Source organism: Telmatherina bonti (genome assembly GCF_933228915.1).
Source record: "Telmatherina bonti genome assembly, chromosome: 13".
NCBI classification, from domain to species: domain Eukaryota; kingdom Metazoa; phylum Chordata; class Actinopteri; order Atheriniformes; family Telmatherinidae; genus Telmatherina; species Telmatherina bonti.
This window is the reverse complement of record NC_136611.1, coordinates 15,943,810-15,964,203: the sequence shown is the minus strand read 5'-3', so window position 1 is coordinate 15,964,203 and position 20,394 is coordinate 15,943,810. Positions and strand designations below refer to the sequence as shown.

Genomic DNA, 20,394 nt, shown 5'->3' with positions numbered 1-20,394 from the left:
TCACACAGAACCCACCCAAAGGAATCACTGCCAGTGTCCTCAAACCATCCACCAGAGGTTACACGTCCATGCCTCAACTGCTTGAAGCTGGTCAGACATCTGAATGGGACCTGCTCAGTATGAGGAAGGTGATTTTATAGAACATCATGGAAAACAAAAGATTTAAAAAAAAAAAAAAAAAAAGAGAGAAAGACATAGAAGACTTAATACTATTTGATGAGTTAGATGAGCAGATGCCACTCTCCTGTATGTAGACTTGAGAGGCCAGATACAACCTGCCCCTGCCTAAAGGTTTAAAATATGCATTATAGCACCGGTAATTTCTCCTCATTTTACTTTTTGACAAAGTCCAACAAGCTATAAAATCTTCCAAAATCCTGGTCCAAACATAACGCTCTATGTGAGATGTGGAAGCTGGTTTGTCATGGTAAGTGCACACACACACACACACACGCACACACAACAAGTAGTTGAGCTACAGTTGTGGGGTTTGTGTGTGTTAAAATTGGAGGTCGAGGGGAGTGAAGGCGGGCCAGTGCTGCAGTAATAAATGAAAGAATGTCACTGTGTAATTGCATGCGCTGTAGAGAGTGAGGCCCTGCGAGAGGAAACATAGTAAAAAAGAAAAAAAAAGTGTGTGTGTGTGAGTGGGGCACTGTGCAGCTGCTCTGCCCCAGGGCTCTCCCCAGGAATGTAACCCAGTGCAGGGAACAGCTGCTGGGGCCATGCAGGCCAGAAGGGCAAGGCTGGCACTAGAGGGTCCACATACTGTACAAAGTTGTGTGTATACTTCCATGAATACAACACACACTCATTACCTCCTCATTCCCATATGATGAGGAGGTGGATTGCTACTACACTTTAGCTGCTCTTTAAACGTTTGTCTGCCTTGGGATTGTTACTGAATAAAGCCAGCCACATAAGGAACATGAAACCCCTTTTGAGACTGCTTAAATTTAAATAGTTGTTTCCTGAGTTGCTGAAGTAATGGAAGGATTTAAGTACGGAGCATTGCTTTGTCTCCAAAACGGGGTCACAAATTAACTTATATTCATAGAATTTATTCTTTTAAAAGAGGCTTTCAGATGATTCACTTTGGCTCCTTTAAAAAAAATACACCTAGAAATGAAAATATGTGCATTCACTTTGCCCAAACCTTGAGCTGTAGAAATTATTTCAATCACTAAAAATCCCACACTCGGTCACCGAACTCTCTGAAGGACTAGTTTATTATCCGGAGTGTATGGAGACAGTTAAAGACTGAAACACCCACAGAAAAAAAAAACAGCCAAGGGAAACCGTCAGGCATTAAAGAAGTGACAGTGCTTTAAAAGATTTTTCATCTGAAATGTTTTATCACTCCTTTGCCTCTTTTATCATCCTGTCTTCTTTTTCCACGAGAGTACATCCACACATGCACGCACACACATACACAGACACCCACGCTCACATGTACACTCAGAGCAGATGATGAAGGATGATGGGTGAACAGTTGTGGCACGGACAGAGCCAGTCTCTGATCTCTCCTGTAACCGCGGCAACAGAGCTCCTATTGATCCTCTGGGAGAAAGGCCAGGCATTAGCTTTCACACACACTTACAGTAAAATGCACCTATACACACACTGTGAACACACACACAGTCAAGAGAAATAAACTGATCTTTTGAAGATGAATTGTAGGATGAGTTAAACCTGTGTTAAAAAAAAAAAGGTTTCACCTATGTTACAGTACAAATACTTAATACCGTAATGTTTGTTGCAAAAAAACTGTTCTAAGTTCTCCAACATTAATGTTTGTGTTGTTTCGTTTCCAGGTTCAACATCGCTGGTGTGAGCTGGTGGTCAAGAATGCATATACTCAGGCTTACGGAGATGTTGAGCACTTTCTGGTCCATGATCAGGTAAAATACAAACACTTGTCTGTATTCAGACAAGTGTCTGAATACAGAATATTCCATCTATTTAAAGTTATTGAATACAACAGAGTACCATGGATTTTTTCTGCCATTTACAATTCTGACAGAAAAAACACTGTTTTGTATGTGTGTTACAGGCTATGGGTGTGTATCTATATGGAGAGCTAATGGTTCAGGAGGATCCTGAGCAGCAGGCTCTGGCACGTCGCTGTTACTCATTAGTCCAGGAAGAAATGGACCAATCAGCACGCAGAGTGGTGGAGGAAATGATCTTGTAACGCTGGAGGTGAAGCCTCATTTTCATGGTTCAGCTTATTGTGTGTCAAGCTTTGTTTTCTCTTCATTTTTCTGGTCCCAGCATGTATGCAGTCACACTGAATGTCAGATTTTATTTTTCTTTTGCCAGTTCATTTCTTGCTCCCGTTTGCAACTTTGAATCAATTTTTTTCTTAGCTCCGTGGAGATAAATATGTATTTAGTTATCTTTTCTGTGTTTGCTATAAAATGTCTGGTGACAGGCAAGTGACTCACTTAAAATGTATCGAGTATACTGAAGCTCACAAGGCTTAAGAAACATTTTGGGGTAATTATTGTTAGACGTTCGGGCTTGTTTATATTTCTCTGTATCAAGACTTTATCTAATAAACGATGCTGTGGTCTGCCATGGCGCCTGGAAAAGAAAGCTCTGTGCTGAATAGATCCTGATCCCATCTGCCCCAGCGGGCCGTCCACACTCAAGTCACTTGGCTACCTATGCTGCACATTCCTTGCTGAGCCCTTTGAGTGTGCATGTGTCTACATGTGTGTTTGGAGAGTCCGAATGGGGCCTTTTCTGTGGTTTCACAGCAGCGCCGTCAGGATGTGTTTGTCAGAGAAGGAATTTGGGAATTTGTACCTCAAACAAACGAGAAAGAGAAGACAGAAAAGGAGCGTAAACGGGTCAGTGAGCATTTTCTGAGGGGCTCAGGATGATCTCCACATGATGTGGAGTGATTTTTACAATGTCCACCCTGGAATTCCTTCTATGTGTTGTATATGTATAACCACAAATGTCAGCTAGTGAGTTTCTGGACCACTCAAAACTGTGAGGGGTTTATTGGTCTGCCACTATATGAAGGGAAGAGGAAGAGAAAAGGAAGGGAAAGAAAAAGCAGGAAAGACTGCAGAGAAGACAAGTCACTTTGAAGTTTCTGATCTTTTCACAACTGTCTTGTTTTAGTGACATTAACCTTTGAGTAATGGCAGCAGGCAGTTAAATGGATTTTGACCTGACAATTTAAATACAGCATCTATCTATCTATTTAAAGTTATTGAATACAACAGAGTACCATGGATAAGATACTGCTGCATCTGTTTTTTTTTCCATTTTAACAGAAATGTCCTTCACCTCTTTTTCTTTGCTTTTTTTTGCACCTATATTCAAAATACTTCAATATATTTCTTTAAGTATGTGTTTAATTAATTATGTGTAAAATTTGATAATGTGGCTGACAGTAGAGACAGGCATGCAACAAGTGTCCTCAAACAGAATCTAATTCAGCAAACTGACATCGGGCATTCAACACTGAATTGTTGGGAAACCAGTTCCTCTTTCTTTTTAAACCTTTTTATTAAACACCTGAAAATACATTTGGCTATATATTGAAAGCATCAATGTTAGCGTTACCTTTATATTGACAACTGAAAACTTATTTGACTTGTGGTTTTCCTAAGTCTATGAATTGTCAAAACATATGAAAAATCTGCTGTAGTAGAGATGATATTTAGCTTTGTCAAAATGACCAATAAGATTAAACTTTTTTTTTTTTTACTGCTATTTTAATTAGACTTTTTTAAATGAGACATTCTGTTTAAAATGTTTACATATTAGAGCCTTATGGTTTGAACAAACAGCACAGTAATACAGAAATAGACAGGGAAACTAATGATGAAAACTAATTAACTGAACGAACAAATGATAAAAAAAAATATGACTCAATTTGACATCTGGCTCTGAAATGTTTATTTCAAACAATGAAAAAAGAAAAAAAAAACTTCAAACCAGCCCACTATATGAAACAGGAAGGCACAGCAGGATTATGCTCAGTGATTTTGACCGAATAATACAGAATACAAAGTAGTTGCCAGTTAATTTACTGCAAATGTTCGCACTAGGGTAACAGTGTATTACTCAGTATAAGGTATTTGATTTAAGTTGTAAGAAAATGAACATAAATCTCTTGAACCGTAACTAAACCTGTAATGTCATCAGGTATTCCATAACTCTGCTTTGACTAGTTTATGGGGATTCTTTACATCATCCTCTCGAACAGCATTTTACCTGCTTCTAACCAGACACAATGCAGAAATAGACATAAAATAGACATATTCTGACTTTAAATTAATTGTTAATGATATAATATAGTGTCAGAACAAAGTGACTATAAATTAATAAACAGCCATTTGTTTGTTTTTTAGAAATATGCTAATGCGGCAGCTTTTCCTGATCTCTAGCTGAGAACACGCCAATCCAGTTCAATGTGACAGAGTAGGTGTTTGTAACCTTGGTCAATGCATGCTGCATTTTAGGGCGCTGCTACAAACCTGTCCACATCAACCTGAGTGACTTACAGCACTAAATCCTTTTTTAGACCTCTACGAAGCTGTCACAAGACAGGCTTTTATCTCCAGACACCCGCTCACACAGGTTTATGCATTTGCACAGGGTGCGAAAGGCTTTCTCGACAAGTGCTTGGCATCTGGCTCAGTCCTGAAAAATCTGTCTGACACACGCATACACACAGCACAAACATACATACAGCTCACCCATACGTATGCAGCGCCTATCTGTCTGTTTCCGCAGATCTCTTCTCATCATCTGTCACTTTTCCTCCCTAAGAAGGAGTACAGGAGAATGACATGTAAGAAAAGAAGAAGGTTCCAGAGATTAATACCTCAACTTTTACTATTGCTTCCCATTGGATTGACCCTAAACAAGCTTGTGTAAACATCAGTTGATCGGTTGAGATCAGAGATCTCTCTCTCCAATTAAAATGATGGATGAACAGACCTCCTCACTGCCTTTTCATTTCGCACTAGAGGGAGGTGGATTTATGTTTCACTGCTGAGTTTCTGTTCCCCTATTGTCCTTCTTTAAGTAGAGCAGTCTTCCTGTACCCTTTTACACCCTCTTTCACACACACACACACACACTGTACAGTGGGATTAGTCTGAGGCGAGCTGAGAGGGTTTTAACTGAAAACAACATGTCTGTCAAGGCGTACTCCCTGCTCTGTGCTTCTAAACCTAAAAAGCACAACCCTTTGGAAAAGTAGGGTGGTCTCTCCATTTCTTTTTTCCCCCTTCCCTGCTCACCCTCTCGTTCTTTTCCTCCCCCGGTACATGCCTCTGGAATCCCTCTTGATCCACTTAATGAGGGGCATATCGCCGGGTTAGCCGAGCGTGGCGAATGGGAGACGAGGAGTGGGGTAACCAAGGAAATAGTGTGTGAGAGCGAGGCAGCAAAGATCTGGTCTTTCACAGCTGAGCTCTGATGGAAGACATAAGAGGGGAAAAAGAGGGAAGACTGGGAAAAGTTTGTAGTTTCAGGATGTATTGGGTTTGGACTGGAGGACTGGTGCTGGACTCGATGTTGGTAGTTAAAAGAAAAAAAAAAAAGACAAAGGAGATCTTGTTCTTTCATGTCTGGGCTGTGAGGGTTCCTGGCGTGCTGATTTGTGACTTATGATAAAAATCACATTGCCAGGGATTACCACACAGCCCTGACCCAGCCGGCTGCCATAGCAACCAGAGCCTCTTCTCTACACACATAAGCGCACACGTCGTAGAAACTTAAAAACTGAAGAAGACGTGATTATCTTCGGGTGGATGTAATTATGTTTAAGGAGCGGGAGACTTGGAAGGGAGGAGTTGGGGGGAAAAGAGAATGATGATGGAGCTCATCAGTGTGTACACATCAGTCACATCCACGGGTTTTTGTATCCTCTCTCCAGCCAGACACAGAGCTTAGCTGATTGGTGAACAGTGATTGATTTCCTCTTTGTTCACAGTGGCTAAGTTCTGCACCTGAGGAGAGCATGACCCAGACAAGCAGACAATGAAAAGAAATGTGCCGTCAAGTTTGTGCGTGTGGTTGGTAGAGCCTTATTTTCCCACTTTAGTTATCTTTATCACAGACCTCCTTCCACTTTCTCATCCTCTGCTTGCTTCTTTCTTAGTCGTGCATCTCCCATAACATTTCCCTTCTTTCACTCATTTGATCTCAGCGTTTCTCCGCTTGGTCTCCTCTCTTCTAGAGCATGTCTGCAAAACCCTCTCACCGCGATAAATTAAACACACCTGTCTTCTTGCAAATTCAAAACACTGTGCACTGTTACTAATGAGCACCACACGACGCTCTCCCACTCGGTCTGCTGTCTGCTTTCATGTCCTCCTTTCTCCCACCCTTTGTTGGCGCCTCCTCTTAGTTGCGTCTATGAAAGATAATGGTACACATGATGCTCTTTGCAGACTGTTGCTGTATAAAAGGCGAGGGACAAGTTTTTCTGGGGAGAACATGTATTTAAAGTACACAAGGCCTAACCTCCTTTCTATGCTCATTGGTATGAAAGCAGACAGACAGTGTGATTATACAGAAATACAAGTAATATTCACCAGTGGTAAATTAGGTTGAACAGAGTTGATTAAATAGATCATTTTTAGTGGTGTATTTGTGTATTTATTTGTAAAATCTGACTTTTATCTGAGAAAGATCTAATCTCTCAGCAAAGTCTTTGCTAGACGAGTGACTTTCCTGCAAGCATATCATAGTTTAGGAAGCATGTGCATCTGAGTCTTTGGTGAACTTGCGGTGTGAGGAATTGTGGGGTGGAAGTTTTTTTAAGGATAATTTAGGATCTACATATTTCTTTTTCAAATCAGCTGCTGCTTTACAGCAGGAGAGGTAAATGTAAATCCAATATGTTTGACAAGTTTATTTAAACATCTATCTTTTCTGTATTTTTTTTTTGAGCTTTTGGAGAGTTTGTTTTTTTTCTTTATTTGTACTCTCATTAAATTGTAAGGAAAATCAAACGTCAAGCAGAGGTATGAGAACAGTGTTCACTGTTCAGCCAGGACATGGAAATGGGCATACAACCCCATTTACAAATAAACAGGAACGTTGTGGTAAACTTCCATATAAACAAAATACTATGATTTGTAAATGTTTTTTAACCTATATTCACCAGACAAAACTACTAAGACCAGATATTTATTGTTCAAACTAATGCATTTCTTTTACAAAAATAGACTAATTTTGAATTTGATGCCTGCAAGACGCTCCAAAGCTGAGACAGGGGTGTGTTTACCACTGTGTTAATCACCTTTCCTTTTAACAACACTTAATTTTTTGGGAACTGAGGACACTACTTGTTGAAGCTTTGTAGGTAGAATTCTTTCCCATTCTTGCTTGATTTACACCTTTCCGATGGCATATTTTGCACTTCATAATGTGTCTCAGATTTTCAATGGGAGACAGGTCTGGACTGCAGGCCGGCCCGTGTAGTACCTGCACTCTTATACTCCAAAGCCACTATGTTGTACTACATGTAGAACATGGCTTAATATTGTCTTGCTGAAGTAAGCAGGAACGTCCCTGGAATAGATGTGGCTTGGATGGCGTTGTATGTTGCTCCAAAACATGTATGTACCTTTTAGCATTGTCCTTTTCCTGTTTGGTCCTGATGATAAGATGTCCCGTATTTGCAAAGTTTGAAATGTGGATTCAGACCACAGCACACGTTTTCATTTCAGAATGATATTTCTCTGATAAGCTTGGGCCCAGAGAAGCCAACAATGTTTCTGGGTGGTGTTGATATATGGCTTTGTTCACATGGTAAAGTTTTAACTTGCACCTGTAGATATAGATATAGCGACAAGCTGTTACCACAGGTTTCTGAGCCCATGTGATTTTTGGCCTCTGAATTTTTTCCTTATTAGTTCATTATTTTATGGGCTAAAATTAATAAATTTCTTGAAATTATAAATTGATAAACATTCTTAAGCTGTTGGACTATTTGCTCACACTGTTTTTCCACAAAGTGGTGACCCTCACACCATTGTTGCTTGTGAATTACCAAGCTTTACAGGGATGCCCCTTTTATTTCCAGTCATGACTCTGTTATTTTAATTTAATTTGTTCACATGTGTAACAGGTGACTTTTGAGCATACCTCAACATTCCCAGTCTTTTGTTGCCCCTGTCCCAGCTTTTTTTTTTTAAATGTCTTGCAGCCATGAAATGAGTGAATATTTGCAAAAAATAAAGTAAAATAAAAAAAAAAAATGTTTATCAGTTTAAACATTAAATGTTTTGTCTTTGTAGTTTATTTAGTTGAATATAGGTTAAATGGATCTGGTTGCTTGTTGAGTAAACATTAATTGAATCGTTTGCTTGTAACTTTTGAATGAATGACAGCAGCCAGTTGGCCCATATTGGCATAGAGACTGGAAACATGAGGGATAGACTGGCTGTGAGCAAAGTTTGTATAATCTGCCAATAAGAACCTCAAAAGCTTCTTAATTCACAAAGTTTCAATACGAAAAAAAGAAGTCTAAACGGAGTTTCTTCAGTCGCTGTTGGATTTTTAAAAACTTTGCAGTGACAACTGGAATTCTGCGCAGCTTAAACAGCAAGATTTAGAGTCTGATTAACTTTTCCTCTGAGCTTTCAGACTTTACGATTAACCAAGTTAACCTGCTTATCATCTCACTGAAAGAAAAACTATATTTGCAAAAATGTCAGACTGTTCCTCTAAGTTCACAGTCAAGTCAGGATACAGCTGTGTAACAGGAAAAAAATTGACAACGACCATCACAAAATCTCTTCTCAAGAATCTTCCTTTCAGTACTTAGAGTGCCTGAGGTACTTAAAATGACTTTGGCAGTGAAAAGTGTTGCTCAGGCATCCCTGGCTGATATGTATTGATTTCTGATCTCATCTGTGCCTGGGGCAGTCAAGATACAGAAACCCATAAAACAGGCAAGTTCTCACACATTTCTACGCTGCAAGAAAAACAAAACTGAGGCATCTTGATAACAATTTCAAGGTCCTTTCATGGGTTGGGTGTCACTTTAATTTTGCTGGACCAATTAGATGTTGTTGTTTTTTTTCCAGTGGATTTAATATGCAATAGTCTCTTTTGTTTTTGTATCAGACAGGAGAAAAGCAGTGCTGTAATCCCGTAAAGCAGCCAAAGGCTTTCTCAGTTGGGTTACGCTACATGCATAGTTTCCGACACTGCAGAGAAGACTTTTGAATTGGTTTAGATAAGCTTTAACACAAAAGCAGCAGCACAAGTAAAGCAGGAACATCCTCTGCAACATGGTTTATCATGCAAGGTTGGATTCTCCTTGCTCCTCTCTGCCAACACAATGATCAGTAACTCTGCTTGTTCAAAGAGAAAGATTTGTTTTAGAAGTGTTATACAACATTTTTCATTTGCATCTCCTAACCAAGCTAAATTGAAGAAAATCTCAACTCTTGAACACACAAGCTATGGTTATCTACAGCTGGACTGTGTGCAAAGTGTGTGTGACCGAAACCTTTGAGTGCAAAATACTGACCCACAGTAACGCGGGCTTGGGGTGCCAGAATCAACTAATTGTAATGCAAATCTATACTGTTCAGCTCCCTAATCAAAACAGCGACAGATGGCTGAAAATGAATTTCAAAACTTTTTTCTTAGGATATGTGCTGCAAGGAGGTTTTTTTTTTTTTTTTTTTTACAGCTCTCTGTATTCACAGCGACAAAATGGCGACTAAACGAGGACAGATGTGTGAATTAAAAATGAGAGCCATGTGGAGCCTGCCATTTTTAGACCTATATTTAGGGCCTGTTAAAAGAGTAATGACCATCAAAGGCCTGCGAGAGAGAGGAATTGCCATCAGAGCCTGTATCTAAAAGGTGATTTATTACACTCTAATGGGAGGGAAATGGTTCTCTGCACATCAAAGGATAAAGCAACATTGTATAAAGCTCCCGAAAATAAAGTTATTCGCCCCACAACACCCACATCTTCTCTTCATGCATGTTTAACTAGACTGATTGTCTCTTTAAAGCCAAGTATTTTTCAAAGAGCTGCTACATTGGAATCCATTTCAAAGAATACGTTGGGAACTTCTGCAGCTTTAAGTGATGAAGTATATATGCATGTTTGTCACAGATGGTGGTGGGATGTGGCTGAGATGGATTTATCCTATAATAATTTAGCATTTTTATGATCAGATCCTAAAACGGTCTTGCAGCCCTTTTATGCCAGTGTGGCAGCAGTAATCTTGGACAGCTTCTATCAGCTGATGCTGCGGAGAGCTTCCAAATGTGTCGAGCGCATTTTTCACCAGCTGCAGAAATCGAGTTTTCTCCGTTTTAATGAACCTACCCATCTCTGGTTTCTTCTAGGTTTTGGAAAGTGGAGGGAACATTGTTTGACATGCTGCCAAAGTTTTTTTTTTTTTGTTTTTTGTTTTTTTAACTTCACTGCAGACATGAAAAAAAGGGAGGTGGTCTATAAATGTTTATAACCAGAACTTAATGAAAAAAAGACCTTTGGGCTGGGATTCTTGTGCCTACTGAGCTGATAATCAGTCTTATAAAACCACTGGCTCAGTTCAGCAGGAACAGGAGTCCAGTCTACTCACCACTGGACCAGAAGCATGAAGCAACAGAGATGTAATACCTGACAAATACTGCTACTCGATTTAATAAATGAATTACAAAGGATATTGGCCATTTTTTCTTGGTGGTAGTATAACGTTAATACAGATGGCGCTGTGGTTTCCATTTAAGTGTTAATGTTGGAATTTTTTTTTCATCATAGCACAGATTATGAATCTGTTGGGCCTCTTTAACCAGGTGCATTAAAACAGTGTAAAGCACAGCTCCTCATTGTTAAATCTTTACATATATATATATATATATATATATATATATATATATATATATATATATATATATATGACATGGTCTTATTTGTTCACACACTTGCTTCTCACAAAACTATTATATTTGACTTTTTTTTTCCTTTAAAGCAGTAATGTTATGAGTGTTAGGTTTTTCAGTAATGCTCCTCAGGCCTACTTGATGAACAAACAGCTGCAAGTTGTGATCAATCATGCGCATGCTGAGCAGACACTGCAATTGTCAACTTAATACTGATCTGTACAACTGAACTTAGAAGTCTTTTAGACCAAAATGTTTATATTTATCTTCATTTAGGGTGTGCAGTGGTTAGCACAGTGCCTTACATCAGGAAGGTTGCTGGGTTGAGACTCAGCTGGGAAGAGGTTTTGAACTGTGAGGAGTTATGTGTACATTCTCCGGCTTCCTCCTACCATCCAAAGACATGCATGTTAGGTTAACTGGTCTAAGTTCTCCTAAAGACTGAGTTTGTACTTTGCTTCTCACCTTTTATTTGCTGGGATAGGTTCCAGCTTACCTGCAACACTGAATTGGACTAAGCAGTATTGAAAATGAGTGAATAAATGCTGATCACATCTTAGATCTGGAATTGTTTGGACTAAAGCACAAAGTATTCATTATTTGTCTTCACATAAGCTACATTACTACTATTATAAACAAATGTTTCATAATGTTCAAACCGGTGAATATTTTTCCATTTTCTTCTAGGTAACAGATTATGGACAGGGACGATAGGAACTTGGCACTGAGGGTCCAGTATGCACATCCTCTTTCTCTGGGACATTTGAAGAAACACCAGAAGGCTGAATTCATTCCCTTCAGCCAACTGGAAGAGTTTCGAGCAGTCAGACCACCAACCATACAAGCTGCTCACAACGAGAGAGTTGATGAATTCATCAGTATGCAGGAAAATGACTTTAGTCCACGATTTTTTCCACTTATGGTTTATAACACTTCATTATAATGTGAGAAAAAGATGCATTTACGGGGAGATGATTTGTTTGAATGACATGTTTAAAAACCTGAGCTGCTCTGTGTAAGTCCATGCTTTTTGTGTAGGTGTGTAAGCTCATGTCTGTTTAGTCTAAAATCATGACCTGGTTCTCCTGAGTTTAGACTGGAAATACTTTCAGGTGCATCTCTTAACCTACAAATGACTTTACTTTGGCTTGCAGTGAGTCTGAAAAATATATATAACAGTCCATTCTCAGGGATTGCTGTACAAGTAATGACTTTATGACTGTTGTGCAAATAAATGCTGTTGGGATATTTTTATTCAAATAAAAATGTTTCCAAGAAATAAATGTCTTTTATTTAATATTACTGTAAAAGGAATAGAGTATTAAAGGATTGAAAATACATTTTTAAAGGAATCTTTCACATAAAATGTATAATTTCATGCCTAAATTTGGCATGAAATCTACAGATGGTGGGAGCAAGGATGAGAGATACTTGTGTTTTTTTTTTCTTTTTTCCTTTCATCAGTTCTTGTTAGAATAAGTGCAGTATGCAGAAGACATTTTAGCCATGCACCAACACAGCTCTGTTTTCTGTGAAACACGGAGTACAGCTATCTGTACAAACACATTATAATTAAAATTTAGGTCAGAGGAGTGAAATTTGACAACGTAATGCTTCACACACTGAAAGTAGGTAAGTAACATTTATTTGCATAACCTTTTGCACAGATAGAAATCACAAAGTGCTTTACAGTAAAAGCAATGAAACCACAATAAATAAACCATAAAAAGAGCATAAAATGGTAAATAACGGGTTTGCTTATTATGTGTATTCCATTACAATGTGTATTACAGGTAGGAAGAAAGCTGTATATACATTTATAGGAACAGCAGCATAAAAGTCAATTGTTGTGGTTTGTGTTAGAAATAAAGGCAGTAAATGATGTCAAAGATTTATTTTTCATCAGAACCAGAAACAAAATTTATTACACTCACATACATTTTTATTCCTGTCTTATTAACAGTAACCATCCAACAGCCAAAGCATGTTTAGAAGCATAAGCAGGACACTAAATGCTTAAAACAGCTCATACAGAGCTATTCTTCACCTTTATGACCAATAAAGCAATAAAAACAGTTCTACACAAAAAGTTGTGATAATTGGTTTTTATTTAAACATACTCTGTTGTTACTGGGTTCTTCATGCTCTAATTAAGGTTTTCTTGCTTTCAATATTCGTTTTCTTTCATGCTGCATTCAGCCAGTGCAGCATAAAGACTAATACTGTGATGAAATTCAGTGACTGACACGCATGAACTGCTGCTTCTTAACAAAGTGATCTGTCACTGTTCAAGTGTCCTTGTAGGCCCTGCAGTTGTGTTATGCGTGAGTGTATAATTGTATCTTGCATGTGTACCATAACCTGCCCTTGCTGCAATGTTTTGACACACTCCTGTCAACATACAGCAAGACATCCACACAACAGCATGACTGCCTATTATTCTGTAAAATTGCTTTGAAAAGCCCAATATTGAGGATGAACACATTGCTGCGTGGCTGTGTATTATTGTGTGTGTGTGTGTGTGTGTGTGTGTGTGTGTGTGTGTGTGTGAGTGTTCTCACCTGCTGTGGGGACTGTGAGTATGTGTTGTTGGTTTTGCTTGCATGCATGTTATTGTGTTGTGAAGTTCCTTGATCCTGAGATGAACTCGGTCGCCTGATAAGCAGCTTGCTTCATTTAGTCTGAACTGAATTGAGCTGAGAACACATGCTGCCTCATGAAACAGACCAGACTGATCCACCACCTGCATTGACACAGAGACAACAAGTTATTGCCTGTGACAAAGCCAAGATGCAACAACAGAGAAGCAAAGCAAAATGACATGCGAAACAAATTAGATTTGTCACCTCTAAATCAAAGTACCTTTGACTCAACAAGCGTTTGTGTGTATTGCTGTGCATCACTCAATTCTCTGCATTTTGAGAACATGTTGGTGAACACAGAAGTGGTTTTGACCTTAGTGGATTCTTTGATGTTCACCACAACTTCTATAAAAAGTTTGTTTCTGGAAATAAATAATTGTGAAGATTTGAAGATTAAAGGCCTTTCCACACCTACTCCCAATATTTTGTCCTAATAATACACATGGTAATATTTATATCAAGTCAATATCAAATCGATGTGGACTTTCACATCATCGTAATGAAATTTTACCAGCGATTTTGCGAGTATTATTTTTTTTTTAGAACCGATAAAGATTATTCTTAATATTCACAGCCAACATTTATATAATCAACCAATCAGAAAAGGCCTGTTCACTTATAGATCACTGGGTGCAGGCTATGCAGGTGTCACTTTCACAACTATTTCATTTAAACTTTGTATCATCACGGCCGAGCGTCAAGGAGAAAACTGCTAAAGCAGATCCTGGAACTGTCCTACAGACATCCTAAAGTCCGTTCTGAAGCAGCTGTGGTCCAGCTTTAGCTCCTGTTTCAGCTCCTCTCTTTTCTAAAATAGGATGAACCCGATGCCTCTTTTTGTCCTTTGCAGCGTCAGAACACAATTGTCGTGGCTTGATGTGAAAGTTTGTTTAAGAAATTTCAGAATTTAGTTGCAATTTTGCATCACACTTGGTGTGAATAGACAGAAACAATGATTTTCTTTCTTTCATTGACTCGCATCGGCCTTAAGAAATCCTTTTGAGCTGGGTCTCTTCTTCTCATCATGTCTATGTACCATTAGGCTCCTTGCTAAAAGGTAAAAGTTTCAAGTTTTAGTTCAGGTGAGAAAACACAAAGTTAGTGCAGTTCATTTTTAACCTCAGCTGTTAAGATCTTTTTAAAATCAAACTGTAAAATGAGAGAAAGTGAATAACAATGTGTGATCATACTACAATCTCCCTTCAGGTATTTTCTCAATCACAGTTGGGCATCTCTGGTTCTCAAGAGCTGCACTCCTGCAAGTGTTAGGAGTTTCCCTGCTGCAACACACCTGACACACATCAGATTTAATTAGCAGACTTGTGAAGAAATTGACACCAAATTGTACAAGTCTGGTAATGGCCCGTTGACTTGAGTCATGTGTGTTGCAGCAGGGAAACTTCTGACACTTGCAGGACTGCAACCCTCCAAGACAAGAGTTGCCCACCCCTGTTGTAAATAATCACTTAGGATTTGTAGTTTCCTGGGAGAAAAAAAATAAAAAATAAAATGTTTCACTGCACTTAGTTCATGCAGTATAATACATTTGCAACCAATGATGTGTATTTTCACATATTAAGCTGACCAGTCAGGACAGATTGGGAATTCTGGGAAGTCGAATCCCTTTAATATTATTCTGAAGCAAAATGAAATATAAATCGGTTTTCTAAAACAACAGGGTTGAGAAACTGAAATCCTGAAATACTGTAAAAGTGCAAAGGAAATGTTTCAGCAGTGACTAACAGAAATCTTGTTACTTACAAGGGCCTAGAGTTGTTGGTGAAACTCTTCCAAGAGATCATGTTTTTAATCTTACTCATTCAAATTAATATTTGTTTATAATTTTATTGCCATATTAAAGGTTTAAAAGGCTTTTTTTTCCTCATATTGTTTGCTGTGTTGTGACTAAAAAATTAGCAATCACTGATTGTCATCCCAGCTTCTGAGGCATAAAATGCATGACCATAAAAACACTGCAAGTGTGGAATAAGAATCAGAAAATGAATGACAATTAAACAGTTTCCTCACCGTCTGTAAAATCTCTGTCGAGTCACGCAGAGGTAGTTGACAGAAAACAACAAAATTGACCAACAGGTTGAGGGTAAACGATGGAGCCAGTGACAGCCGCTGAGGTTGTGGTGACAACAGACTGATGAGGGATTGCAGGCAATCAACAGGAAGAGGATGAGGTAAGACAGAAGACCAGCTGTGCAGATGGCCCAGTGCTTCTTTGGCTTCCTCCTAGAGGCATATCATATAACTCACTGCACCACATTTCTGATCTTTCATAGATATTTTCAAATGAAGTTCAGAGGTACACTTTCCAAAAGACAGAGGGAGACAGTCTGAAGTTAGATTTAGTGTAATTGTAACAAGGGAAATGACTGCGACACAAGAAGTCTCAGAAGGTTAAGAAAGAAAGCGAACAAACGAGAGAGAGAGAGAGAAAACTCAGGCCAGCTGGCCAGACACTCACACGGAAATCAATACTACATCCCCCTTTTCACCCAACCCCTGTCTCTCCTCTGTCTCTCTCTCTAACATTCCTGTCTCACTCTCTGCTTCTCAGATGGGGGTCATCCATTATTTATTCTTTAATGTATTATTCTTTTTCTGCATTTGGTACTGTGGCTTTCAGCAACAACACCTAGCGCAAATAGAAGAACTTCAACTTTAACTTGCATTACATGGTGCTGTATAGACTATCTTTGTTTCATATTGAGCTCGAACAATGCAGTAATTAAACTAACAAAATCAATGAAACCAACTCTGGAAGTCTGTAACTCTTGGAAACATGGGTGTCTGCAGCCAGTTTAACGGCAATGCATCCCAATAAGGATGACTTGGTACCAAAACTGATGGATTAACACAGTGATAACAGCTACAAAAGCAAAACTATTCTATTTTATTGTATAAGGACAAGCTTACCAGCTGTAAAGCTCTGTGGTGCCACTTGTTGGTGGGATGGTAGTAGAAGGTCAGCAGCCACAGCAGGTGATCACAGTCCTCTGGTCCTGATGTGACCAGCAGCTGGACAGCCACATGCACCCAGTGAACACACTGAACTAACAGGAACCAGGCCTCAAACACACTGTTGTGCCCCCTACACAACAGGAGAAGAACCAACATTACAGGTGAGGTGCTAATAAAACACTTAGTAGAAGTATCGACTTGCATTATTACATCACCGAATGACTGTCATTAAAATATAAGTGGATTATATCCACTTAGCATAGAAAAAGATCATCCACTCAGTAATCTCGTACTTGGTATCTAATGAAAACTGAACAAAAATAAAACATACGAGTTGCACTACAAAACAATACAGTGGGACTGCAAAATCTACAACTCAACAGATCATAACTTGTGTGAAACAGGTTGTCTGATTTCATAGCCTGGCACTTTAAAAGTCTGAGTCTCAGTTTGTCCATGTGGGGTATACCTTTAGTTCCCAAAACAACTCACTGCTGGAAATACAAGGGATTACTATCACTCCAAAATTTCATACATTTTCACTATAAAAGAAGCATGAAGCAAAGATATGCACATTTTTGAAAAACTGACTTGACTATTGTTGAAACGGAAGTCATAATGCAACATGTGCTAAATAAAGTCCTTTGATAACAGACTGGTAATGTACATCATGAGAGTGCTCTAACATCCAAACCATCAGAAAAAGTGGATCATCAAAGCGGTACGAAGCTCTCTTTGTTTGATCACAGCTGCAAAACAATGAGGATCGCTTGTGTTTTATCACATAAAAATGAATTAAACAGCTATGAACATCATAAGCATGAGCAATGCTAAATCTTCTTTAAAAAAAACCAGACAAGCTTTACTTCCACCTCAGCAGCACCTTTTATAATATACGAGTAGTTACCGTTAAACTTAAATTAATCGACTATCACTGTCTGATGCCAATTATTTAGAGAAGAGTTACGTAAATGATCCAGATATTATGTAAAAATTAAACAACGTGGAGACGTGCATTACACGGTTTTAATGCACAACACAAAGTCACAGTAAACATGTCATAACAAATGCTTATTTCTTTTCACAAAACTTGCTAAATATGCTGAAGTATAGGTACTATTTCATGTTGGCCTCGATGTACTTTTTATGCTCAACAACTGTTGCCAAGCAACAGCATGTTTCTTTCATTCACCCGTAAAAACTTCTTAATTGGAATCAGTTCATTTTCCCGTTGCTATGGTGACGCCTGTAACACAGTGATATAACAGTTATTCAACTTGCTGGCCTATGTGTGTATATATACAAAAATAATGCACGCCAGTTGTCATTAGAATTATCACTAACCATAGTTTAACTTGTTTTATAGTATCTGATATCAAATTAGACACAAGGGTGCTTAACATTTATTTACTAATGTTTTGTCTGCAGTGTCTGGGAGCTGAAATAAAATATCCTGCATGCTATCACTGCAGTGGATTTTGAATTTTAACTACAAAACTATGAAAACAACAGGAAATCTCCACGTTATGAACACTCATTTAGAGTAGAGACACAGAAAAGTCTTTTAGTATTGCATAAATTTCTGCCGCAATTGTTGTAGATGAAATAATCAAACTCACAGATTGCTTACTCAGTGTTTGTAAATAGAATATTTACAGCTTATGCATTGGTATTGTTGTAAAATATGGCTCCATGTGGGCAAAACACAATTTTGTTAAACAATTTATTTAACTAAAAATATGTATATGCAAGTTGTACCTTTAAATAATTTCCCTGAAATAAATCTTTTAAAGTATTTTGTGACTATATGTGTAAACCATGTAACTTAGCAGATAAGAAAAAAAAATCATAGGCAGATAAATAATTATAATGATAATAATATTAATGATAAAAATAAAAGACAGAAAAAAACAGAGAAGCTTTAGCATGAAACCTAACTGCATTAAAATCAAAGGGATATTTCAAGTTTCTGAATTTATTTTTGTTTATTTTAGATTATGAAAAAATGTGTTCATTCTGAGTAGCTTGTAAGGAAAGCTTCATGTTATCCAAAACAAAGTGCTGAAACTTGCTGTCCACTACTAATAAGGCATTAATAATCGTTTATAAGTGTTTATAATAAGTGTTTCATACAACCACGCTTCAATTAATATGAAATTTGTAATTTATTTAAATGAAAAGCAAAAGTAAAATGAATAGATCTAAACATCTGGAACAGTAGTGACTTAAAGCTTAAAGATCTGTATTGTCAGATTTCCCCAAAACCAACACTTGACTTCTGCTCATCATCTTTTCCTTTTGCCCTTGGCTGCAACAAACAGACAGAAGCGACCCTCTGCAGGGCTTTAGCAGCGGTAACACGCCATACTACTTTCCCACCGCTGGCTCAGGACTACATTTTGGGAATTTTACATGGAGCATCAGACTGGAACGGTGGTGGGGGATTACAGACCCCATCTGTAACCACAACTGGAGGGTATCAAGTCAACAGTCTACATGTTTAGCACATCAGCTATGCTCTGGCTTTTATCTGTGTCCCCTATTTTCCCTTACTAGATGTCTATTGTAACTCTACCTGCAACTCTCTTTTTCATGTCTGTGGCTTTTTTTCTCCTCTACAACCCCTATCCACCTTTCGCTTCTTTGTCTCCACTATTTTTGTGTCTCTTTTTTTTTTTAATTTTTTTTTTTTATTCCTAATGTGTGCTTCCTCCACAGTTCACACTTATGCAAGCTAATGGTCTCTAATGAGTGGTGTGGAAAGGCACAGAGACTTCTCTACTACACTTACTTTTTCAGTAAGTACTTTTTTCCCCTCTTCTTTTTCACGTAAATGTCTTCAGTTTTCTGGTTTGGTGATGGCAGTGGGTTTAATCTTCTTATAAATTACATTTTGTGCTTTTGAATAAACATAATTTGTTTGTTGTCAACTAAAACAATTCAACTGGTCCTAATTTATCAGAATGCAAGAGGAAAATTGCTGACTTACTTCTCTCTCCAGCTAATAATGGAAATGAGAAAAAACACACAGGCATCGGAGAGAGTGCAGAAAGCAGACACACATTAAAAATTCTCATTCTCTTTCTCTAACCTGGTGCTTCTGTTGCCTGCGTCTTCCTCCTCTTCCTCCTCTGTCAATCTCCGTAATGAGCCAGTGAGCAACTTCAGGTGATTGCTCCAAGCCTCCTCAGCCATTTCTGCAAGAACATATCCACAAGGAGCAACATGATGACTTGGTGGCAAGTAAATGCCTTTTAACTATTAGTTAATGTTTTAAGAAAAAGAGGAATGTTTACTGACTACTCTATATTTACTTATTATTTCCTTCTTCACCAAACATTAGATACCAGGAATGACACATTTGTGCAGTAAAAATATGAAACAAGAAGTATTTTTATGCAATACTACAATAATATATATATATATATATATATATATATATATATATATATATATATATATATATATTAATGATCAATTTGTCAGTTAACTTTTTCAGACAAAGTTATTAAGTTGGCATCTTTATATTCATGCTGTTTGACTTTTGATGTAGCAAAAGGCAAAGAAACAGACTACCTGTGGATGTCAGCAAAAGCTTGTTTCAGCTTTGTTTTTTATAAACATTAATAATTGACATGCAACATGCAGACAAACAAGCTTTTGAAATGCCATTTTCCTTTGGACAGAGTCAGGTTATACACGTTTTCAGCTAAGCTATGCTAAGCCAGATGTCAGTTCAATCACGTTTTCTGTACAGCTGTTGTACGTCACATCAATCTTCCCATTTAATCAACAAGCTGAAGGGAAAGACATGGAGCAAAATCTATCTTAAAATATCAAACACATGTATTGTACTTTCCAAGTAGAACTGGATCAACTTAAA

At 38.0% G+C, this 20,394-nt stretch overlaps 2 protein-coding genes across 2 annotated transcripts in view; one reads left to right on the top strand and one right to left on the bottom strand.

Moving 5' to 3' along the window:
* Nucleotides 1-12,072, top strand: part of aopep (aminopeptidase O (putative)) — a gene marked incomplete at its 5' end in the record, with an annotated part of 71,846 nt that extends 59,774 nt beyond the window's left edge. Inside the window, 3 exons of the mRNA XM_079250871.1 lie at nt 1,815-1,901; nt 2,054-2,202; nt 11,584-12,072. Of these exons, the coding sequence (XP_079106997.1) occupies nt 1,815-1,901; nt 2,054-2,194 (228 nt within the window). The 3' untranslated portion in view covers nt 2,195-2,202; nt 11,584-12,072. The remainder of the gene's footprint in view (nt 1-1,814; nt 1,902-2,053; nt 2,203-11,583) is intronic.
* Nucleotides 2,757-20,394, bottom strand: part of fancc (FA complementation group C) — a gene marked incomplete at its 3' end in the record, with an annotated part of 42,079 nt that continues 24,441 nt past the window's right edge. The window contains exons 13-17 of the mRNA XM_079251633.1: nt 19,603-19,708; nt 16,467-16,641; nt 15,567-15,779; nt 13,458-13,639; nt 2,757-2,811 (exon numbers count right to left, since the gene is read on the bottom strand). Of these exons, the coding sequence (XP_079107759.1) occupies nt 2,757-2,811; nt 13,458-13,639; nt 15,567-15,779; nt 16,467-16,641; nt 19,603-19,708 (731 nt within the window). The remainder of the gene's footprint in view (nt 2,812-13,457; nt 13,640-15,566; nt 15,780-16,466; nt 16,642-19,602; nt 19,709-20,394) is intronic.